The sequence below is a fragment of the Xiphophorus hellerii genome, chromosome 7, assembly GCF_003331165.1.
Source record: "Xiphophorus hellerii strain 12219 chromosome 7, Xiphophorus_hellerii-4.1, whole genome shotgun sequence".
Classification (NCBI taxonomy): Eukaryota; Metazoa; Chordata; class Actinopteri; order Cyprinodontiformes; family Poeciliidae; genus Xiphophorus; species Xiphophorus hellerii.
Window position 1 is genome coordinate 11217198 of NC_045678.1, and position 25030 is coordinate 11242227.

The 25030-nt window shown below is 37.2% G+C and overlaps 2 protein-coding genes across 21 annotated transcripts in view; one reads left to right on the forward strand and one right to left on the reverse strand.

Annotated features, from left to right (window-relative positions):
• mycbp2 (MYC binding protein 2) overlaps positions 1-2593 on the reverse strand; it is a 72449-nt gene extending 69856 nt beyond the window's left edge. For all 14 annotated transcript variants that reach the window (XM_032567866.1, XM_032567875.1, XM_032567862.1 and 11 more), the window contains exon 1: positions 1911-2593. In XM_032567866.1, the coding sequence (XP_032423757.1) occupies positions 1911-2188 (278 nt within the window). In that variant the 5' untranslated portion in view covers positions 2189-2593. The remainder of the gene's footprint in view (positions 1-1910) is intronic.
• A 7669-nt stretch (positions 2594-10262) lies between these two features.
• Positions 10263-24801, forward strand: scel (sciellin). Of its 7 annotated transcripts, XM_032567117.1 has the most exons (41): positions 10263-10392; positions 11598-11629; positions 12288-12384; positions 12555-12617; positions 12731-12802; positions 13456-13488; positions 13677-13700; positions 13837-13869; positions 14135-14194; positions 14310-14378; positions 14616-14678; positions 14769-14837; positions 14943-14999; positions 16151-16207; positions 16340-16393; positions 16483-16551; positions 16657-16713; positions 17110-17166; positions 17299-17352; positions 17442-17510; positions 17616-17672; positions 18074-18130; positions 18263-18316; positions 18406-18474; positions 18580-18636; positions 19038-19094; positions 19227-19280; positions 19370-19438; positions 19543-19599; positions 19995-20051; positions 20185-20241; positions 20391-20435; positions 20521-20577; positions 20663-20710; positions 20798-20839; positions 21713-21763; positions 21852-21890; positions 21982-22068; positions 22750-22858; positions 23717-23819; positions 23922-24801. In XM_032567117.1, the coding sequence occupies exons 2-41, from the start codon at positions 11611-11613 to the stop codon at positions 23936-23938; spliced, it is 2319 nt and encodes a 772-aa protein (XP_032423008.1). In that variant the 5' UTR covers positions 10263-10392; positions 11598-11610; the 3' UTR covers positions 23939-24801. The 7 variants fall into 7 exon arrangements, with proteins under 7 accessions (XP_032423008.1, XP_032423010.1, XP_032423012.1 ...); XM_032567119.1 differs by lacking the exons at positions 17110-17166; positions 17299-17352; positions 17442-17510; positions 17616-17672; XM_032567121.1 differs by lacking the exons at positions 16657-16713; positions 17110-17166; positions 17299-17352; positions 17442-17510.
• Positions 24802-25030: the final 229 nt, after the last annotated feature.

Genomic DNA, 25030 nt, shown 5'->3' on the forward strand with positions numbered 1-25030 from the left:
AAGTTGCAATCTGGTGAATGTAAAGCGTTTTCACTTATCAGAATCACTAGAAAAGCGCCATATAAATTCAGTCCTTATAAGGCATTACTTAGTGGTATGTTTGGATATCAGGATTAAAATAAAAATAAAGACACATTTTACATTGTTATAAAAGTAATAATAAACATGTTACATATTTCAAGGAGCATAATAAAATAAAATGTATTCATTTTCATTTAAATATTTGTTTAGATGCTCAAAACTCATAACTCAAAATGATTTGATCATGAAAACCTCACCAGCGCTTGTTTAGTACATGCCTTTCTTTAATTTACAGTCATACTCAATAAATTTGAATAAAATAATTCTCAATGTGTCTCAGTTGTCAGAGATTAAAAGTATCTTTTGAAAACAAAAGTTAGTTAGGTAATAAACTAATGCTTTTCATTTCTGTTTTTGAAAATAGCTTCTTTTATTGGCGTAATCTAATATTCTAATTTTAAATGTCAATTTCATTAGTTTGAAGCAGAAAATCATCATGATTAAGAAAAAAATACAGGTGTTTGACTAATCTACATGATGTGTTTCACTTGATGATGGAGTACGGTAACTGTAATGGGCTTTTCAATAATATTCCAATTTATTGAAAGGGTTTGTATCTAAAGATACAAGAAGATGAAGATGAGAAAAAAAGGGAAAGATCTGCATTATGCCACATGTTAAAACAAAAACATGATTTTGGCTTCAATTACAATCCATTAGTCGCCCCTGCGCTCTGAATAACTGACATCATCCATTAAAAATCTCTCTCTGGCCTTCCATTAAAACCAATACTGAAGTAATATCAGAAACCCACTAATATAAATGTCACTAGACAGGATGACATGTTCATTTATAGATGTTCTTGCACAGTCTTATGGGCATATCAATTAGTTGTAATAAATAAATATCAATGCAACAATCAGACGATTTATTAATTTGTCAGACTTTACGGTCCAAAATTAGAGATGAATTATTTGGTTTCTGATCGATCATCAGGTCTTATCAAACTAAACAACCTGTCTAGAATGACGTAAGAGTATTATGACAGAAAACCAGATGAGTTCATTTTGCTGCCAACACGTCTTCATCTAAACATGTCTCAAATTGCCATTTGGGTTTGTTTAGATGTGATGTGTGTATATATTCATAGTGTTATATCCACGTTTACTATTATCACCCTCTTTTCTGTAGAACTGACATGTTTAGATAACATAGAAAGGGGCTGATGCCAAACGTTTGTTAGCCGGCTAACAGTGACGCTGTTGGGCCTAAAAGCATGTACACGGCAACACTAAACGACTAAATTGACAAACGCATGTTGTCAAGCCAAACTGTAACGATTTATAACATGCTTAATAAAAGAAACACGTCAAAGATTAGGGATGAGTTTGTTTACGAGCAGCAGGGTGTCACCCTCTGTCCAAAACAAACTGGCAGTCTGCTGTAATGACAGCTAGCTAGCTAGCTAGTGTGAGTGAAATCTGCTTTTATTCCCTATGCATTAGGACCCAACACTTGTATTTAATAATTTATTCAGCTTTGAATCACCGCTTAATTAAAGTCACATTGCCCGGAACACCCGGAATAAAAAGTACCCACAGAAAGGTGAAGCAACGTAATGCTAGCTGTGATTGCACCCCTAAGCTAAGGAAGTCACACAAATTTAGCAAATAACAAGATGACTCCGCAAGCAAATTATTGAATACACAGCATGCTTGTTTTAATATTAAATACGGAACATTAATAGAAGTCCCACTAATATATATTTGGTTTAAAATATTCGACTTAGCACCGCGACGAAAGGGTTAAGGTTAGCTTACAACCGCTAGCCCTGTTAGCCCTTCAACTGACAGAGCAGCTCCGTGTATCATTTTCTGTTGGCCACTTACCTTCCCTGATTTATCCCCTGCTCTTTATCATTGATGGCGGTGGTATAAATCCGTCTGTATCTTTCCGCAAGGGCTCGTCCTGAGAGTAAAAGCTGGTACCGAGTCCGACAATCCGACTGGGCTCCGAGAGTCGGGCAAGAACCCATTCCCGAGCCGATGGTGGTGAGATCGGCTCCCACTCCAGAAATTACCCTGACACCCAGCCCCATGGACGGCGATAAAGAGGGCAAAATTCCCCCTCCACCGGCGGCGGCCGCTGCCGCAGCAGCACACATCATCGTTTAGCAGAACAATGCATATATCACACAGTCAGGTAATATCCAGCCATTAGATGCAATCCTCTCAACGTCAAACCCGCCACATGTCACATCATATGTCCGCTTCGAGCTGCAAAAAAAAGCCGCAATTGGCATCCACTGTCTCGGTTATTACAGACGCAGAGTAGGAGCCTTTCTGGCGGTGCTGCTACGGGGCTCCGATGCGCAGTGTCAACACGTCGTTCTCCTCCCGAAGGCAGACCTCCTCAAGCCACGAGAAGAAAATGTAGCAGAATAGAAGAAACGAAAGTCCTCATGAATAAAACTGCTGTGTTTCGGTTTCATTCGTTCTTTGAATATTTCTTGACCCCGAAGAGGCAGCACCCTCAGCAGGGCTGCCATCTTAGCTCCATCATCCCGCCCCTCCCAGACTCAGTCCTGCGTCGATAGCATGTTGGGATATTTTCATATGACCAAACTGAGCTGTGCTATTATTGATTTGCCTAACAACTTACCGCTTTGTGTAAATAATTCCGGTTTTTTACAGAGCCCTGTAAATTATATCGTCATTGAAAAGTAAACTTTTCGCAGTTGTGCTCAAAATGTGCAACTCATTTTGATTATGCTTAAAACCAAAATTCAGTTTCCCAGAAAAGTAGAATATTATACAACTGTTCTGACATCAGATTTCATATTTAAATATCAGATTTCATTTTTTTAAAAAGCGTAATCAGACATAAAGATGATGTACTAACTCTGGTATTTTAACAAATCAAACAAAACATTACTAAAATAGCCTAAAATCGTTACAAAAAACCCAGCTCAGAAGAAACACACACTTACATAAAACCATTTGAAACCAGTACATTCAATAGGGAATGTGTATATATTAGAACACCACACAGTGCTTCCCGTCAATCCTTTTTCCTGCATGTTCAGTTGACCTCCAAATGGTCCAGCAGCCTAGAAAATAACATTAAAATGATAAAGCTTGTGCACAAATAGGAAGTCTCACTTTAACATAAATTGTGACTGAGTTCCTCCAGCATCACCAACTGACTTCACCCTGGACTTTGAGCAACTTGGACTCTGTGTTTCTTCTCTCTTCCTCCAGACGCTGGGACCTTGGCTTCCAAATTAAATGCAGAATGTGCTTTCCTCCAAAAAAGAGAACTTTGGACCACTGAGGAACGGTCCAGTCCTGTTCCTCTTTAGCCCAGATGTCTGAAGTTATCTTTTGTTCAGAACTGACTTAATACAAGACATGATATGATTGTCTGCGATGGACTGGCGACCTGTCCAGGATGTGCCACGCCCCTGCCTCTCGCCCATTGACAGCTGGAGATAGGCACCAGCACCCCTCCTGACCCCAATGGTAAGAAAATGGATGGATGAATGGATGGATGGATGAAATGGTTGTAACCCATGTTCTGAATGCATCTGTGTGAGGTAGCACTTGAGGCTCCGGCTCCAGGCCCCAGGTTCCATCTCCGGGCTATACCTTGTAAATCAACCCTAAATATTTATATTTGCTCAACTATTCTGTCAAAGCTGTGGTTATCTCTCTTGCTTTTGAGCCATTTCCCTCCAGCACATTTTCCTTCAGCTTAACTTTCTATTAATATTGGATACTCCTCGTTTTTCAGCACTATCTGCTGGACAAATGTCACGTCAGCATCCCATGCTTCCATGATTGTGTAGGCCATAAAATGCCCATAGCGTAACATTTCTGTTTTGTTTTTATTTACTGGTCTTATCAATATTCAGTTTATTTTATCGAAGTATTAGGAAGTAGAAGTAGAAGGATTTGGGGCTTTTATTAGTCATAATCCATAATCATCCAAATTTAGGGATACTTCTTGCAAAATGACTTGCTTGAAACATAAATTAACATAATACATGTTAAATGGAACAATGTAAATAAAACTGCAACTTAAAACTGTGTAAAAACAAACTTAGGAAAAAGATCTACTAACCCCAAATAAAATATGCCGGCAAAATGATGACAAAGTGGGACAAAAGTATGAAAAAGCAAGGGCTCATATAAATTTGCATCACCAGATAGGTTTATCAAGGTTTGTTATCCATATGACCTTTAAAAACAAGGTTGGATTATGTTGAAACTATTTTGGTTTTATATAGCACACCGTAAAATTTATTTATTGGTCAACAAGATCAATATTATGTGCTTGTATAGTTCACCTTTCCCTAGTGAACAGTGAGACTTTGACCTCAGACATGCCCTCTTACTGTATTTGCATAAGAGTTGTAGCCACCCTTTGATTTTGTAATTATCCTGATAAAATCACCCCACTGATTTCTTTTTTAACCACTGAAGATGTATTCATTTCTGTCTAAACATTAAAAAAGATGGATCGCATTTCTGGAATTCTTAGAAATACAGAACAGAGGTTCTGATTATATTCAGACTTTCTCTTGTCAAGGAGCGACAGAAGGATGGGTGCAGGAGGGAAACTGTGTTCGACAACATCAGACCACCGCTGGCGTGTTGCTGGGCTAACCAGCGGGACTTAGTTATACACGTTCCCGGTCCTTGTCACTACCCCTGAAGCTGTGTCCACCTTTAGCCGCTCATAAAAACATACAGATGTTTAGCCGAGCATCACGAGGCGATATAATTCATAGTTTTTAGCTGTTTTTCATTTTTTTCCTCTTTCTCCTCCTCCAGCTCCAGCTTTGAATTGAGTATGTTTGAGTTAGGTTGCTCGTACCCAATGCTGTGCGCTGTTATTTACAGACCCCCTGGATATAATAAGGACTTTTTGAATGATTTTTCTGAACTGTTGGCATATGTTTTGCCTCTATATGATCAAGTTCTTATTGTTGGAGATTTTAATATTCATGTTTGTTGCCCGGACAAGAGCAGATTTAAAAATTGCTAAAGAGGGGGCCTGTTTTACCAACATAGGTAAAGAATTCCAAAGTTTGGGAGCTGCAACAGCAAACGCCCTGTCTCCTCTCTGCCTCCTGGAAGTCCTCGGCACTTCCAGGTTCATTTGGCTCGCTGATCTAAGAGCTCGAGGAGGACAGTGTATATGTAGCAGCTCAGAGAGATAGGAGGGAGCAAGGCCATTTAAAGATTTAAATACAAATAAAAGAATCTTAAAATGCACTCTGAAATGTACCGGCAGCCAGTGCAGAGAATATAAAATCGGGGTAACATGTTCTCTCTTCCGCGATCCAGTTAAGAGCCGAGCAGCCGCATTCTGGACCAGCTGAAGACGGGACAAAGAAGACTGGCTGACACCCACATATAAGGAGTTACAGTAATCCAGTCGTGTTGTGATAAAAGCATGGATTAATATTTCAAAATAATCCACTGGTACAATATTCCTAATCTTAGCAAACCGCCTCAAATGGAAAAAGCTCGTTTTCACAACGGCACTGATTTGTTTATCCAACTTAAAATTTGCGTCCATTACAAAGCCCAAATTTGTAACAAATGGCTTTACGTAATGTGATAGCGGACCCAAATCCACAGGAGTGGACTTGCAGGTAGTACCAGGGTCAAAAATAATAACTTCCGTCTTTCTTTCATTAAAATTCAAAAAATTCAGAGCCATCCAAGTTTTTATGTCATCAAGGCACTCCAATAAAATTGGTACTGTATTGACTCCCTTACGATTGAGAGGCACATAAATTTGTGTATCATCCGCATAGCAATGAAAAGCAATATTATGTTTCCTAAATATTGACCCAAGGGGAAGCAAATATAAAGAAAACAAAAGAGGTCCAAGTATCGAGCCCTGCGGTACTCCACACAATAAAGGAGCAGACGATGATCTAAAATCATCTATGTCAACACAGAAAGACCTATCCGTCAAATACAACCTAAGCCACACTAAGACTGTGCCTTTGAGACCTACATAATGCTCTAAACGGGAAAGTAAAACATCATGGTCCACCGTGTCAAAGGCTGCAGTCAAATCTAAAAGAACTAAAATCACTGGATCTCCAGCATCAGTAGCCAAAAGGATATCATTAAACACCCTCAACAATGCAGATTCGGTGCTGTGTAAAGTTTTAAAACCAGACTGAAAATCCTCAAGAATATTATGTACATCGAGATAGGCCTTTAATTGATTATAAACAACTTTCTCTAAAATTTTAGACATAAATGGAAGCTTTGAAATAGGCCTAAAATTAGATAACAGAAAAGGGTCTAAGCCAGGTTTTTTAATCAGCGGTTGAACTGATGCCTGTTTAAAAGGTTTTGGAACCACACCAGTGATCAGGCTACTATTTATAATAGCCGTAATAGAAATCCCTAAAACAGGAAGAACCTCTTTAAAAAGTCGTGCTCTTAAGACTTACCTTTTTTGGTTGGCCTTTGATTCAGTTTGAGATGCTGCTTTTCTGTATTTATCTGGGTATGTTTATGTATTATATAGAGTGTTTTATGTCACTGCATTGTTGGTTTTTATGTGTTTTAATTTTGATTTTTATTTGTTTAATCTTGTGATTGTACAGCACTTTGGTCAGTGGTACTGTTTTAAAGTGCTATATAAATAAACTTGCCTTGCCTTGAAAATGTCAGTGAAGGCCAAAACCCTCTGTGGTGCAGAGGTAGACATGAACAGCAGGTACATGAAGCAGACATTATCATAATGTAACACGTGCAATGTTTGCGATGTGCGAAGATGTATTTAGCACGAAATAAATCCTCCTGGACCTTTCTCAGAGGGATGTCTCCTGCTAGCATACATTCACATTTGCTGAGGCAGGGAGTGGAACAGAGATGCATGCGGCCGCTTGTGTTGTTTTATTGGCTGCGAGGCATTGCATCGGCCCAATGACAAGGGGAGAAGTCCATCTATATTGTCTCTTTTCATAGCAACCCAGAAAGCATTTAGTGGATATCATCGTCAGTAGCAGCGTGTAACACTGATGATTTAGAAATCAAGGAGCAGTCTCCTTGAGTTTTTAGAAACATGTGACAAACAGAATCCCTGAAGAGTATTTTTCTGTTAATCCTTAAATAGAAGGAGTGATTTGCTTTTGTTTGTGTAATCTGAGCACACATCCACATGAGGACTCCAGTGATTTAACCCCTGGTTGTATCATCTCTCTCTCGTTCCATCAAGGAGGAGGAGGAAGATTATCTATGCCAAGTTAATGCCACAGACTAGACAGCACAGAAGAATATGGCAAATATGACAAAGGATTTACATGTTTTACACAGATTTACAAACCAGGTCGGATGGAAAACCCAGAGCTCGCTACTTATAATGACAAAGGAATACTATTATCTCAGTTTTGCAGTCTGCTGTTATCATTATTCACATTGCAAAATGCATTGTAGTTCGAGAGCCATCAATCAGCTGGCCAAATAAACATTCTGTAAACAAAAGACATTTATTTCGTTATTGTAAACTGGGCACCAGTTGCTATTTTTAAATGTACATCAGTTATGTTCACCATCACTTCTATATACATTAGGAACATGTCAAACACACACTTTAAAACTTATTTGAAGCTTCTTACACTCATTTCATGACATTTCCACATCACGTTTAGGCTAGCATTAGTATGAAAATTGATAGGGCTGCAAAATAAGTCACACAATCAAATCCTAATTCACAGCAGTCAGTCACATTTTGTAATTCAGTTAGCCATAATTGATTGAGCCATGATTTGTTCTCCCTGCCATAAAAACCTTTAGACTGTGACCTTAAGCTCATGCACGAATGAAGAATGCCGCAAGACAATGATTCAAAGCGCACCAACTTGTCCATCTTTTAATGCTTCATACATAAAAAAATAAGATTTGCACATCTGACTTAGTTACAAAAATATTAGATTTAATAAAGAGCTATAGAAGCTACAATAAAAATGTTATCTTTAAAAGAAATTCTCTGGAGGAGCTTGCAAAGTCTGACCAGCCAAGAGACAACAGACGCTCCAAGTTGTAAGCATCACATTGTGATATTTTGTTTAAGCTTTACATAGTTTTAAAAAAAAAAAAATCCAGAAAAAGGAAGATTGTTATGTTTCCTGTCAGACTCCAAGAGCACAAAATACATTTCAGTAACAGAAACCTCTGAACATTTGAATAAATGATGCAAAAGTCTTCATATGGCAGAGTCTACCTGGAAGTTTTCTTGAACATCCAAGTTCAAGCATAGTTGAACTTGGATGTTCAAGTATGCTGTATGAGCTTGATATATTCGCCAGTAGAGGGCAGTGTGGCGTGTTCATTTGGAGGGAACCTGGACCAGTGGAAATGCTTTGCAAGAGATGAAATGTTTTGGCTAGAAGTGGTTTGCTAAATAAATTTTTTTTAAAAACTCATTCTGTGGCAAAAAACATATTAAAAATATATTGTCAGACATTGTGATTTCACAAATATTTATTATTTTCATTTTATAGCATTTAATACAGTATAATGTTCAAATTTATTTCTTCAAATAGAGAATGTAGCACATATCTTGAATGATTATGGATATTTTGACATAAAATCTCTTGCCTGACTCCAATTAAAATAAAGATATGTATTTCACATGTTTTTAATCAGCTACTATGGTATTTAAACAATTAAAAACTTCACTTTTCAGAGTGTCTGTGAGTTTTTGAGAGAAAAATCTGTTACCAATGAGTTGGATTAACATTTATTTAGCGTTCATTCTGAGTTTTGCTGTAAGTATTGTCGTCATTACAGGTCCTGAGCAACTTAGGATCTATAATGACAAAGTAGTCAATGTTACTAATGTTTGGGGATAGCTGTAATGGGCAATGCAGAGTAAAAACGCATGTGAGAGCCTACAAGTTGATATTCATCAGAACACTACTTTATAAAGCCTGAAATTCAAAGGAGCTTAGAAAAATAAAAGGTTGTGTGGAGTTTTTCTTTCACAACTGGTCACCGATAATTGTCCAAAATTGACAAAAAAAAAAGAAAAGGTTTCAACTGTCTTTGACACTCACCTCTATTGTTCTGTCATTCTGGGCCAGTCTGCATTCCTTCTTCACTGTCAGTGACCGGGAGGGGTTAATCTATCAGAGACATGCAGTCACACCCAAGCCAGGTATGAAAGTGACTGAGCACCTGTCATACCTCTGATCACCCAGAACATGGCACACCCAATGGCACATTTCTCGCTTGCTCAAAGTCTGAGCTTTTTCAGACTGATATTGGCACCCCTGATCAGAAACCAGTCTGAAAATGTTCACATCTTACTTGCATAGTGCATCATATATCATGGAGGTAGATTTTGAACTTCTGGGTTCTCTGAGATCTGTTCTTCACTGCCTCAAATCTAAGTCAGATATCGTATTTGTTGGAACTAAGAAAGAAGCATTGATAAAATAATCAAGCCCTGCTCTGGCTGTGTGTTTCAACCTGTTGTCCCTTTATATCCTTTCTCTGCTTTTCTTCCATTTGGCTACAGCCGTCCGCCCCCTGGTTCTGATTAGCTTCCCTGCTGAAGAAAAGCATCCCCACAGCATGATGCCGCCACTACTATAATTCATTATGGGAATGACATGTTCAGGGGAGAAATTTGGTACTTTAACTTCACAAATTGTGTCTTTCGATGTAACCCACAAGGTTCACGTTTAAACAGCATGTTCATCTACGTGTTTACGGTGTTTAAACAAGACTTTTCATAGCTTTCTTTGTACCACCCTTCCTTGAAGGCCAGGTTTGTGGAGTTCCCAGCTAATTGTAACGAGCACTGTAGTACTTTTATCAGCACGAGTAAAGTACAAAGTCTCATCTTAGCAATAATGCAGTAAAAGACCAACTCCGGCAAGACACTGGTAAGTAATCAAGTTGCAGAGTGGCCTATTGAGGTCACTCTGCTCACTTTATGGCCACAAATTGTGATTAAAAATGCTTCAGAGGTCAGGGTTTAATAGAGCTGATTCGTTCCAGACTATCCTAGAAAGACATACTTCAACACCAAAGCTGAGGAGCAGGTATTTCAGCACTCCACCCAGTTCCTCTAAAGCTCAGCCTGCACGCAGAAACTGATAATTAAGAGGGAAATGATGACGATGGAGGAAGAAACATGTAGAGTGACATGAAAAGAGGAAAACTGTTTCTTTGAGTCCTCTGCAACGCCACTCCCAAAGGGTGGCCTCCCCTTGAAGTTAAAAGCAGAAGGAATGACAAAGGTGTGACTGTGTGTGATAGACAGGTGTTCAGACCTGAGCTACAGTGAGGATTTTACCTTTAAAACCCAGGAACAGAGCTGTCTCCAGAGGTACGGATCACATTTTCTGTCATAACTTTTCCCTCAGTAATTTTGTCATTTTTATTTTTATTATTTACGTTTTTTTAGTGATTACGAAAAAAGTTCTAACCCTCAAACCTTTAAAAGAAAAATACAATTTATTTTATTTAACATGGTCTAAAGATAAACAATAATGCAAAGGTGCCTAAACTCAGTGTCAACTCGCAGTTTTACTGAACATGTTTGCCAAACAATTTAAAACATTTTTCTGGCACCCAGACACTTTTTCCATGGGGAAAAAAAATATAATTATATCAGTTTTAAGAGCAGCAAATATACTTTTCCTTCGACTGATACCTTCAAGATGCTGAAAAAAATTCTTTAAGTGAAAGCAGTTTTAGTTTGTGTGCCGCTCATTGAATGGTTTCCCTTTTGAAGAATGAATCCTCCTTACTAGAGACAGACGTAACACTCTGAATCAATTCAGACGACGCACATAAAGTGATAGTTATTTCTCTAACAGTTAAAACCACTCTTGCTCTGGCTGATACAGTAAAACAGCAAACCGTTTTCATCCTGTACAGGGAAAGCACGGATTTACTCCTGCTGCTTTGTGTGATGTTAATAGCAAAGGGATTAAATGAAGGAAAATAAGCATGAAATTCATATTATTGAGCTGAGCTGTAGGATCATAGCTGCATCCCAATTTTTGTTTTCTATTGTGAAGGGTTTTTCTTTCTTCAAGTTCAACTCAAAAACACAGAAACCTCTTACAAAATACTGTTTCTGGACTGCATGACTGATAATAATTTCACTTGATTATGTCTGCCTTCTGATTCTTTTTCAGTAGCATTTAGCACCTTCTTGTATGTTATTGTACGCCCCTCTTGTTTTGCTGACAATGGTGTGTTTGGAGAAGGAGTGTTGTGGAGGGTGGGTGTGTCTACATGTGGGCATAGATCAAGACAAACCAGTTTACGGCTTAATCACTGAGCCTGGGCAGAAGGTGCAGCGACAAACCCAACAGGGTCATTAACGTAAGCTGCTCACAAAACGCTCAGAACGAGAGAAAATGACAGGAATGCAGAAGCAAAGAATGAGTAATTTCAGATCAGAGTTCCTAGGTTCATTCAGTTCATGTTGAGAGTCAACAAGTCGCCTCACATTCACTTTCTTAGGCTGCAGTGCCACCTAGCGTCCATTTAATGTGCTCTATTTTCCTCTGTCATTTTCAGGTGAGAGTCCAAAATGAGCTCCTACTCAACTTGTAAGTATTTACACTATTACGAATAATAACAGAATCATTGAAACTGTTGTGTGACATTACTGACAATATCTAGAAAATCATATTCTATGCTACGTGAAATGTTTGCCCCTCGCACATTTCTGCTGTTCTCACTCGGCTGTATAAGATCATCAAACCAATTTTAAAAGTAGACGAACTTAGCAACAGCAGTGCCAAAACAGGCTGACTTTAAAACTGGTGGAAGGTGGGGCTCATCTAGATTCCACTCCATGACTGTGTTTTTCCTCACCAGAAATATTTCCAAACAACTGAATCTGTTGACTTTGTAAACAACAGAGCCTTAATTAAGCACTGCCAGCTGGCCTGCAGTGCTTAGCAACAAGTGGGGGACGGTCAGCATGACATCATTTTTGCTTGCTGTGGCATCTCATGAAAAAGACTTTCAACTGAAGAATGATTTATGGACAATTTTTCCTGTTTTGAAACCTTAACATACTATGAAACTGATACTTAATGAAAACGATAGTAAATAAAATGAAAAAATACAAGTGTGCACAAATTTTTCACTCTGTTATGACTTCTTTTCACATTAAGCTTTAAGTGGACATAAGATGTACTTAAATATACAGAACATGGGCTCCTGAATGACTGTAGATGTTTCTGTTTTGTTTGTTTGCAGCCAAGACCAAAGCGCTCGAGGACAGCAAGAAGAAAACCTCTCTGCTGAAGGACAACAGCTGGATCCGAAAAAATGCTGATGAAGACGAGCCCGTCGAGTAAGTATACAGATACTGAAGGCAAGCGGGCTCACACCCTTTTGGATTGGCTGGACAGACGAGAGTTACCTGTACCAAGCGCACCTTCAGACACGCTCGCATTCCTTTTGCGAGTCGCAGTGTTGACTCATAACTGCATGGATGAATGATTTCTCTTTCCTCTCCCACAGCCAAGACCCAAACTTTGGCAAAAGTGTCTTGAGTCGAGTGAATAACACTGATACTACTGACAGGTAAAACAAACATAAATCTCCATCGCAACCAAAGTATTAAGTGAAACGGACTACATCTCAGTGTTATTTGTGTCATTTATAAGTAATGCATATTGTCTTCATGTTTCACACAGTGGCTCAGAACCCAAGTCAACAAGAACAACTAAAGCAAGTTCATCCTCATCTGTTCAAGCTCTCACCAAGAGGTAATAGCACTTTAGTGTGCTAAAAGGCTTTTAAGAGTAAAGCTTTTTTTTTTTTTTAGCTTTACATCATTATATTATATTGTTACAATGTTACTCCCTCATCAAAAACATACCTTGAGTGTTGCTTTGATTTTTTTTATGCACGTTTGAGAAATCCTCGAATCGCCCATTGGCAGCCATTCATTTGGCAAAACACCTGACAAAGCACTGGTTATTTCCACAAAGCTCCTCCTTGTAGCTGCAGTCTCCACCTGAGCCACTCAGCTCCTCCAGACTAGCGGCAGGAGTGATTACAAACACCTGGTGGAAGTGCGAGACTGCTGAGCTCGTTACATGAGCTACTTCTCGGTCTAATGCTCCTACAAATGGTCGTAAACATTATAACGGAGGAATGTTGTTGTGACGAGGTGTCAGAGGGAGCAGCAGCTTCTTAAAGAGACAAACGTCTAATTTCAAGGCATCAAATTGGAAAGTCTTGCAAAGATGTAAAGTTTGATATATAAAATTTTTTTTATAACAATTGAAGGCAACATAGTTACTTACTTGTGCTATAAAATTGCGTCATGTGCCTGGAAAATATATAATATCACACCTCTATCAATTCGCTCATAGACTACAACAAGAGCCTTAACTTCTGAGTTCTCTCATTGCAGGTTCAGTGGAAGCACAGATGACCTGAAAACCATGTTAGTGCCATTATTATTATTCTACCATTATGTTTTTCTGCTAATATTATTATTATTTTATTAATAATAGTAGCAGTAGTAGTAGTAGTGGTGGTAAATACACAATTCTACTGTATTTATATCATTACCTAATATGTTATTTCATAATATAAACCCATGACTAAAATATGGTTTTCTTCTACTGGCAGGACACCGTCTTACTACTCAAAAAGGTACATTTTCATATCTGAGCTCATTTTATAAATATATACACAGTTTATAGTGTGTGTATGCATGCACACACTATATATGATGTTTTATGTGGATATGCAAATGCATTTTGGTATAATCCACTTTCTGCTTCACTAGAACTTCCGGTGGGAAGACAGAAACATCCAGCCCGTAAGCTCTTGTATTTCACAAAAATTGGGAGATTGTATTACTGCAAAGATGAATTTATTTTAAGACTTTTTACACTTTTTTTTTTAACCAGGAGAGCCAATTATTGTGTAGAATGCTGTATAATGGAAACATAATCAAATAAGAAAGCATTTGATATTTAATTGCATATTTCTAATGCTATTGCAGGAACATACAGTAGAAGATACACATAGAGAAAAGTGCGGTAAAGGACTATTTTATGTATTGCCTTTTTTCCCCCTTTCAGCACTAAAACCACAGCTGTGACTAAGGATGGGACAACTGAGACCACCACCCAAAGTGTCAAGTAGGGAATAAAATATCAATACTCTGAAACCGTATGATTTGTTTCATCATTACATTATATCTATTTTATAGCTATTTTCTTATTATCGTGACTTTCAATTTTTGTCTCCTTACAGGTCTCCTGTGACCAAAACACCCACTAAAACTGAGACGTTCATGGAGCGCGTCAAATCCTCAAGCAGAGAGTAAGAATTAATCTAACCGTGGATGCAAGACATATATTGACTAGAGATAAACTATAGTGTAATAGGAATTTTACATTTTGTTACTGGTTATTTATACTTCTAATCTGTTTTTATTCATTTATTTTCATTGAACTATTTTAGAAATCTCATACCACAAACTGCTAATTGTCAGTGGAATAGCCATTTATGTAATTTATGTGTGAAAATGAAGGTCATCTGTTGTGTTCTCACATCTAGGTCACAGTACTCGAGCTACTCGCCTACCAAGACAACAAAACCGACTATTACCACCACTAAAGAGTAAGATTTAAACGTATAAAATTTCCCGGTTATTATAATATGTACTAATTTGTATTAAAATCTTTTACCTTTAATATTTTTCCCACGCAGGGCAGACGACCAACTTTACAACTCACTGAAACCCTCACCTTTGAAGGACGACTCCCTAACTAAAGACAGGTGATATTTTCATTCACCAAGCCTAAGGTTACAACAAATGTGCTTTGATACACGGGAGTGTTTGAATTTATACTCATTATGATGTATTTTTTTTCTCCTTTGTAGCAAAACAACCGTGCCCACAACTAAGACTGTAACGGTGAAAAGTAGCAGTGATGCAATGTAAGTTTAACACCATACTTTGAAATAGTGTCATCAAACAGCTGACCTTAATACACTGCAAAGTGATACAAAACTACAGAATAAAATGCAATATTTTGCAATGTAATAGATGCCATGCAATTCTAGACAATATGTTAGGATATAAAACATGATGTGATGCAGTGCAATGCAATATGATACGATACATTATGATGCAATACAATAAGATCCAATAAATTGTGATAAAATGTACAACTCTATGTGATCTTAAACAATCTGATGTAATATGATAATATTCCCTATGATATAACAGATGATGCAATGCAATACTCTGCAGAGTGACAGTATTATGTACAATATTATGTACATAATACTGATCTGACCAGTATCAGATCAATATGGTCTATGTCACAGTACAATGAAATGCAATACAATACTACAGTGCAGTACAATATTGTATTGTATTGTATTGTATTGTATTATAATAAATGCACATGAAAAGTCACAGCATATGATTAAATAATTATGGCAGGCGATTAATTCTATTTGTCTTCATTTGAAGACTAAGCTACACAAAAAACAACCAAGGTGAAAAAAAAAAAATCCAAAAATCCAAACGCAAACTGGGAAATATATTGTCCACAGATTTACTGCATCTCTAGTTAAAACTCCCTCTGATTAGGCCTTACATAATGCATTTTTCATCTGTTGAAAAAAAATGTAGGCTAATTTGATGCTCAGCTGGTCTGTAGGTGTGTGAACAGTGGATGTGTGAGGGTGCAGTGTCCTTGGTGACTTGCTCAGTGTGTTACTGCTCTGTACAGCCACAGAGCCAGCATTATAACTAATGGGCACATTAGGAAATGTTCATTTTTATAATTCAGACGTGGATTTTGAATGTTAAAGTAAGACAGTTTGGTAATGAATCGTTTCAGAGACTTACTTCAGTTTTTAAAGCTTTTAAAGTTCAGAGGCTTAAACATTCTTTAAATATGCATTATTAATGCAAATGTGTATGAAATGTGATGTGAATTTGTTGCCACATTGGAAGATGTTTTGCAAAATTTACAAAATTTCCTCTTCATATTTCTGTTGCATAGATAGATAAAAAGAAACAACAGTGTGGTACACTACTGGTCAATTAATGATCTTGTATTTATTTTTTCTTGCAGTGCTGAGGACAAACTCTATGACACACTGATCCCCAGTGCTGTCAAGAGTGGAGACAGGTAGGTTTTTCTGTACTGTGCATTTCAGCTTTCTTCAATATAAGTTGCTTAAATCCCAGTAATGCCATGATAATGTGGGACATTTGTTATAGTTTCATCTGACCAATTATTGGAATACTTTTTTACTTACAGCAAAAAAACACCTGTGTCCAGCAGTGAGACTGTGACGGTGAAGAGCTCCAAAGAGTAAGATTTAAACGTATTAAATTTCCCTGTTATTATAATATGTACTAATTTGTATTTAAATATTTTACCTTTAATATTTTTCCACGCAGGCCAGAGGACCGACTTTACAACTCACTGAAACCCTCACCTTTGAAGGACGACTCCCCAACTAAAGACAGGTGATATTTTCATTCACTAAACCTAAAGTTACTGCAAATGTGGTTTGATACACGGGAGTGTTTGAATTTATACTCATTATGATGTATTTTTTTTCTCCTTTGTAGCAAAACAACCGTGCCCACAACTAAGACTGTAACGGTGAAAAGTAGCAGTGATGCAATGTAAGTTTAACCCCATACTTTGAAAAACTGTCATCAAACCGCTGACCTTAACCTGCAATAATTTCATGTGGGGTGCCTCAGAAAAATTCAATGATACAACACAATACACTGCACCATGATACTAAACTACAAAATAAAATGCAATAGTTTCAACGTAATAGATTTACTTCAGTTTTTAAAGCTTTTAAGGTTCAGAGGCTTAAACATTCTTTAAATATGCATTTTTAATGCAAATGTGTATGAAATGTGACATGAATTTGTTGCCACATTGGAAGATGTTTTGCAAAATTTATAAATTTTCCTCTTCATATTTCTGTTGCAAAGATAGATAAAAAGAAACAACAGTGTGGTACACTACTGGTCAATTAATGATCTTGTATTTATTTTTTCTTGCAGTGCTGAGGACAAACTCTATGACACACTGATTCCCAGTGCTGTCAAGAGTGGAGACAGGTAGGTTTTTCTGTACTGTGCATTTCAGCTTTCTTCAATATAAGTTGCTTAAATCCCAGTAATGCCATGATAATGTGGGACATTTGTTATAGTTTCATCTGACCAGTTATTGGAATACTTTCTTACTTACAGCAAAAAAACACCTGTGTCCAGCAGTGAGACTGTGACGGTGAAGAGCTCCAAAGAGTAAGATTTAAACGTATTAAATTTCCCTGTTATTATAATATGTACTAATTTGTATTAAAATATTTTACCTTTAATATTTTTCCACTCAGGCCAGAGGACCGACTTTACAACTCACTGAAACCCTCACCATTGAAGGACGACTCCCCAACTAAAGACAGGTGATATTTTCATTCACCAAGCCTAAAGTTACTGCAAATGTGCTTTGATACATGGGAGTGTTTGAATTTATACTCATTATGATGTATTTTTTTTCTCCTTTGTAGCACAACAACCGTGCCCACAACTAAGACTGTAACGGTGAAAAGTAGCAGTGATGCGATGTAAGTTTAACACCATACTTTGAAAAAATGTCATCAAACCGCTGACCTTAACCTGCAATAATTTCATGTGGGGTGCCTCAGAAAACTACGATGAGACGACACAATACACTGCAACATGATACTAAACTACAGAATAAAATGCAATATTTTGCAATGTAATAGATTTACTTCAGTTTTTAAAGCTTTTAAGGTTCAGAGGCTTAAACATTCTTTAAATATGCATTTTTATCATGTACAGATGTGTATGAAATGTGATGTGAATTTGTTGCCACATTGGAAGATGTTTTGCAAAATGTACAAAATTTCCTCTTCATATTTCTGTTGCATAGATAGATAAAACAAAGCAACAGTGTGGTACACTACTGGTCAATTAATGATCATGTATTTATTTTTTCTTGCAGTGCTGAGGACAAACTCTATGACACACTGATTCCCAGTGCTATCAAGAGTGGAGACAGGTAGGTTTTTCTGTACTGTGCATTTCAGCTTTCTTGAATATAAGTTGCTTAAATCCCAGTAATGCCATGATAATGTGGGACATTTGTTATAGTTTCATCTGACCAATTATTGGAATACTTTCTTACTTACAGCAAAAAAACACCTGTGTCCAGCAGTGAGACTGTGACGGTGAAGAGCTCCAAAGAGTAAGATTTAAACGTATTAAATTTCCCTGTTATTATAATATGTACTAATTTGTATTAAAATATTTTACCTTTAATATTTTTCCACTCAGGCCAGAGGACCGACTTTACAACTCACTGAAACCCTCACCATTGAAGGACGACTCCCCAACTAAAGACAGGTGATATTTTCATTCACCAAGCCTAAAGTTACTGCAAATGTGCTTTGATACATGGGAGTGTTTGAATTTATACTCATTATGATGTATTTTTTTTCTCCTTTGTAGCACAACAACCGTGCCCACAACTAAGACTGTAACGGTGAAAAGTAGCAGTGATGCGATGTAAGTTTAACACCATACTTTGAAAAAATGTCATCAAACCGCTGACCTTAACCTGCAATAATTTCATGTGGGGTGCCTCAGAAAACTACGATGAGACGACACAATACACTGCAACATGATACTAAACTACAGAATAAAATGCAATATTTTGCAATGTAATAGATTTACTTCAGTTTTTAAAGCTTTTAAGGTTCAGAGGCTTAAACATTCTTTAAATATGCATTTTTATCATGTACAGATGTGTATGAAATGTGATGTGAATTTGTTGCCACATTGGAAGATGTTTTGCAAAATGTACAAAATTTCCTCTTCATATTTCTGTTGCATAGATAGATAAAACAAAGCAACAGTGTGGTACACTACTGGTCAATTAATGATCATGTATTTATTTTTTCTTGCAGTGCTGAGGACAAACTCTATGACACACTGATTCCCAGTGCTATCAAGAGTGGAGACAGGTAGGTTTTTCTGTACTGTGCATTTCAGCTTTCTTGAATATAAGTTGCTTAAATCCCAGTAATGCCATGATAATGTGGGACATTTGTTATAGTTTCATCTGACCAATTATTGGAATACTTTCTTACTTACAGCAAAAAAACACCTGTGTCCAGCAGTGAGACTGTGACGGTGAAGAGCTCCAAAGAGTAAGATTTAAACGTATTAAATTTCCCTGTTATTATAATATGTACTAATTTGTATTAAAATATTTTACCTTTAATATTTTTTCACGCAGGCCAGAGGACCGACTTTACAACTCACTGAAACCCTCACCTTTGAAGGACGACTCCCCAACTAAAGACAGGTGATATTTTCATTCACCAAGCCTAAAGTTACTGCAAATGTGCTTTGATACACGGGAGTGTTTGAATTTATACTCATTATGATGTATTTTTTTCTCCTTTGTAGCACAACAACCGTGCCCACAACTAAGACTGTAACGGTGAAAAGTAGCAGTGATGCAATGTAAGTTTAACACCATACTTTGAAAAAATGTCATCAAACCGCTGACCTTAACCTGCAATCATTTCATGTGGGGTGCCTCAGAAAAATATGGTGATATAACACAATACACTGCAACATGATACAAAACTACAGAATAAAATGCAATATTTTCAACTTAATAGATTTACTTCAGTTTTTAAAGCTTTTAAAGTTCAGAGGCTTAAACATTCTTTAAATATGCATTTTAATGCAAATGTGTATGAAATGTGATGTGAATTTGTTGCCACATTGGAAGATGTTTTATAAAAATTACAAAATTTCCTCTCCATATTTCTGTTGCACAGATAGATAAAAAGAAACAACAGTGTGGTACACTACTGGTAAAGTAATGATCTTGTATTTATTGTTTCTTGCAGTGCTGAGGACAAACTCTATGACACACTGATTCCCAGTGCTATCAAGAGTGGAGACAGGTAGGTTTTTCTGTACTGTGCATTTCAACTTTCTTGAATACAAGTTGCTTAAATCCCAGTAATGCCATGATAATGTGGGACATTTGTTATAGTTTCATCTGACCAATTATTGGAATATTTTCCTATTTTACAGTAAAAAAACACCTGTGTCCAGCAGTGAGACTGTGACGGTGAAGAGCTCCAACACTGTGTGAGTTAATTTGATTCAAAAAATGTATTGAAACATCAAAAGTGAATATATTGTATATATTATAACTATTAATAACGGTATTAATATTAGTGTTTGTTATGCCAGGAAGTCTATTTAAATGTTGTTTTTATTCTCATTTTGATTTCAAGAGATGACACCAAGACACCAACAGTCACTGTAAAGTCCTCCTCAACGTAAGCTGAAACCTGTCCTCCATTTTTAAGTAGCACGCCTCACAGTGTCTGAATTACAGCCGTGATGATGTCATTGTTTTAACAGGCCCAAGGATAACCTCTATGACACCCTCCTGCCTAAAGCCATCACACCTCCTGTCAGGTGAGATGTTTCAGTCAATAAATGAATAAAACAGATCAGTTTTTTATTACGTTGGTAAAACATTAAATGTTCATCCTCTCAACAGTTCAAGCAAAACCGAGAAGGATATTATCACAGTAAACACCAAAAAAGAGTGAGTGGCTCTTTCTTTCTTTTCAATATTGGACAAAGACATACTGTATGTTCTGACATATTAGTGTTTTTTACAATTTTTCATCAGAGTCGAAACCCCATCAACACCATCGTCCACGCGCAGCGTCAGGTGAGAAAAGACCGCAACCCTAAAACCTATAACGTAAAAAAGAAAAAAAGTTGCTAATTTAAATCCCTACACATTCAGCCAAGTTGAAATTACAAATTTGTATTTTGTATTTTGTTACAATTTTACGTTCTTAACATTTTTATTTCTACGTGAGTTGTTCTAAGCTTAGAAAATGATTTTAGAACCTAGCCCTGCTTTAAGCTACTCTATAACTTAAATCCCAATAATTAACACATGAAGAAGAAGAAAAAAGAAGCTAGCTACTTGCTAGGTTTTGCAAACATGTAAAGAAGTATACGTAAAAGCGCTAACCCTTTGTGCTGTTGTTCACAAATGCTCTCTAAAAAAAAAAGCACTAAAGCCCTCACTATACAGCTGAATTTAAATTGACATCAGTTTATGTATGTGGAGAAACTATTTACTAATTAGGAAGGTTCTTGAAGCAAAATGGTTTCTAATAAGAGCTGTCCAGGTAGGGGTTGACTACAATGCAGATCTTATGTTTTAAAACATTGGATTATTTTCCTTTTCCTTCGTAATTATTCACTATTTGTGTTGTTTTACTACATAAACCGAGGTTTGTGGTTGTAAAGTGACAGTGAAATTGAGGTGTGAATATTTTTGCCCAACAAGCTTGCTTCTAAATTTTCCTTTTTCTAACCGTTGGAAATATCCTTTCAGAGGATTGTGTTTTGTTTTTTTGTTTTTTAAAAAAAAAAAACCTTTTCCAATAGTGTAAAACTTTTAAGCAAGATATTTTTATCAATGCACAAGTTTCCTTTGTTGTATTAATAAAAGTAAAATAAAATATTTTTTTTTACTGCATCCAAATAATGTCTGAACTTTTTCTTTTTTTTTTTTTTTGATGAACAGCTACAGCTCATACACTGACGATACTCCCTATACTCCCACCAGCTCATACAGGTATCTAATGTTATCTACTGCAATAAAAATATACGTGTGGCGTTTCTGTTATCTTTAATTCCTTTCTCTGTTTGCACAAACACAACAGTGACTATAAAACCTACTCCTACTCCAGACCAGACTCCAGGTGGGTGGCAGAGGAAGTGGACAACAATCGCTCGGTAAAGAATAAGTGCAACAGAAAAGTAAAATGTGTCTCTGGTTCTGTCTTCTTGCAGCTATGAGTATAGCAGCCTCAACAGCCCCTCTCTCTACAGCTCCACATCATACTCTTCCACAAAGAGTGCTTATCAGTCCCCTGACAGGTAAGAAAAGAACACCGCCATCATCTCTTGATTATGACATTTATAGCACAAAGTAGCTGCAAAATGCTAAATGCCGAAGTCAGCAGTGAATTTGTGTACCACCAACATGCTGACGTAAATCCTTACTCAAGTTTACCGTGCTCATCACTATAGTTGCATAACACATAACATGAATTTTCAAGCCTGAGAAGAATGTTTGAGTTTGAGCCAAACAACGTTAAATAAACTGCGACCAGTTAGTTACGGCGTTGCTAGGCAAGCCAAGGGTAATGCTTAAAGCCGCCCATCCAACAATCGTTTGAGGCAAAGAAAGTGTCCACCAAAGCAGCGTTTCACCATTTTGACAGGTTCAAAATGTCTTCATAGAAAATTGTTGAGGATCTTCTACATAATTGCAATGAATTTATCTGAAATATGAAGTATCACTTAGGGCTCGCCTAATTAGTTGAGGCTTTAAGGACCACGAGATTTATGTTGGCAGAATTTCTTGGAATATTATTGCAAATCCTTTAAGCTGGTTTACAAGACTTTCACTAGCAATGAGCTTAGGAGTGAGTTTAAAGGTTTCATGAAGGGTCAAGGTCAAGGATAGGTGACCCGAGGAGACTTGCTGATGGACTTTTTACAAAGTTAAAGTTAAGCTAGCATGTTTTGAACAGCAATGGTGTCTTGTTTGAACAGGCCTGTGCTGGAGAAGGACCTGTGCACCACCTGCCGAAAGCCCTTCACTGGAGACGCCAAGATGGTCCTGGACGACATGAAGATCAACTGCCACGCCACCTGCTTCAAAGTGAGACCTTCAGTTTCAAGATGCAACTTTTATTCATCAACTTGAACCTTTCCCCCATTATATAATATTACAACCACAAACTGCAATGTGGTTTTATGGGAATGATGTGTGACAGATCAACACGGAGTGGAGCATAAGCGAGAATTTTCACATTTAAAAAAAAATCAGATCCGAAAATTGTGGCTTCCAGTTTTATTCAGCCCCCTTCATTCTGGTACCCAACACAATTTCTCCAGAGATCCCTTAGTTATTAAATAGAGTCCAATTATTTGACTGGATACTCAAAGAGAGTATTACGTGAAGCTCAGGATAACTCTTGACTTATTTTTGCAACAGGTCATGTAGAGAAAGCAGCTTAAATGTGGAATAAGATACTGCAGTTAGATGAGAATGACCCTGAACACATCACGTGCATGTTAAAACCTGGCGGTGTCAGAGTCATGCTCTGGTGATGCTTTTCTCCAGCATGAACAAGGAAGCTGGTCAAAGTTGATGGCAAGTTGGATGAAAAAGAGTTGAAACGTTTATGGTTGGGATGTGGCAAAGTGTTTAAAAATGTGAGGGTCATTACTACTTTTCCAAGTCTCTGTCAATACTGGGTTTCGATAGGTTTGCAAGCAGCACAGAGAGGCTGCGCAGAAATCCAGGACACTTCCTGTCAATACATGTAAAATATGTGAAATACATCACCGAAGTCCTCCTCTGGCCTTATCCCCTCCGCTCAGCTTTGAAATCCTTACATAAATGTGCTTAGCGACATTTATCCAGAAGATGTCAGACATTAACAGTCATCAGCCGGGCTGCTGTGTACTAAGCATGATTATCCGTCTTCATTTAAGCGTCTGTTTGTTTTGGCAGTGTGATGTCTGCAACGGCTCTCTGGGCTACATGAAAGCTGGGGACAGCATGTGGATCTACAAGCGCAAGGTGCACTGCGAAAACTGCTTCGAGAGCACCAGAGGTAAATGAACAATCTCTTTGCTATTTTTTGTTGTTGTTGTTGTTGTTGTTCAGCTCTTCAATCAATAAATGTGAATAAACCCAATTCCTTTCCTCCTGACAGAAAAATGGCGCCGCTGAGCCTCCTCACAGATTACTGCATTCTGATGGTGTGGGTGACGAGGGTCTTACTAAGACGTCTTTAAGTGGGTGCTTTGGACAAAAAAATCACAGTTACATAATGTAAATTACGTTTTCATGTGACTCTACAGGCCACACATGGCATGAAATCTACTAGTATATCTGTATTATAATACTCCTGTCTCTACCTCTACACTGTAAGTCTTTCTGTGCTCTCTTTAATGTGTCACTTCTCGGGGGACTCTTGTGAGTAACATGACAGGGTATTCTACAATATTGAGGGCCGGGGTTTTTTTCTTTGTGCAATAAGGGCAAATTTCTAAAAAAAAAACTTCTTTATTTACATTTTTTCTTGAACGTCCCTGTTCTTTGGGTCTATGTTTACTGCTAAATTATTATGTGATAATACAGAAAAAAAAAGATAATAAAGAAAGGCTTGTACTTAAATAAAATTTTAAATTACTGAAGACTGTGTTGTTGTTGTTTTAAACCAGATGCTAAAATCTCAAGTAAAAGGTCAGGCTGTCTCTATTGTTAGAGGGGAATTTAAGAATATCTGTTTGCAATTCTCTATACAAGTGTGTCTCTGCCTTTGCCAAATAAAGTTAATGCAACAATGTATGTTAAATATACTTTTCAAATTATTAAAGCACTCTGCAATGTTGTTTTTGTATTTTTCAACTGCAATGGAATATATTACGTATTGGAACAGCAAACAGCATTTGATCAGCACTGTGTCTACTGCTAATTGAAAGACAGCCCTAAAGAGCAATAAAGTCACAATACTTGGTATGTATGTAAAATACTTGGAGTACATTACTTGTTTTTCAATAACTTTGTCAATAAACTGAATTCAAAATCAACTTGCTATTATGTCTTTGCTGGCAATTTACCCAATTCCTTGGGAGAGCCGACCCAAGACATAAGCAAACCAAGTTTGGGCCAGTAGGGGGCCAAAAGTTCGTCAGACTAAAGATGTCAAAACATGAAATTTGTCAATAAGGCTAAAAAGACTGAGCCCACATTTATATTTGAGTTAAAGATTTATGAATAGCAAAAAATGAAGTGGCTCAAGATAATAAAAATAAACAT

Excerpts from the sequence above, each read along its gene's own strand:
- scel (XM_032567117.1), top strand. Across the intron at positions 12,385-12,554 it reads GATGAAGACGAGCCCGTCGA|CCAAGACCCAAACTTTGGCA; the intron begins GTAAGTATACAG and ends CCTCTCCCACAG. Across the intron at positions 19,439-19,542 it reads GACTCCCCAACTAAAGACAG|CACAACAACCGTGCCCACAA; the intron begins GTGATATTTTCA and ends TCTCCTTTGTAG.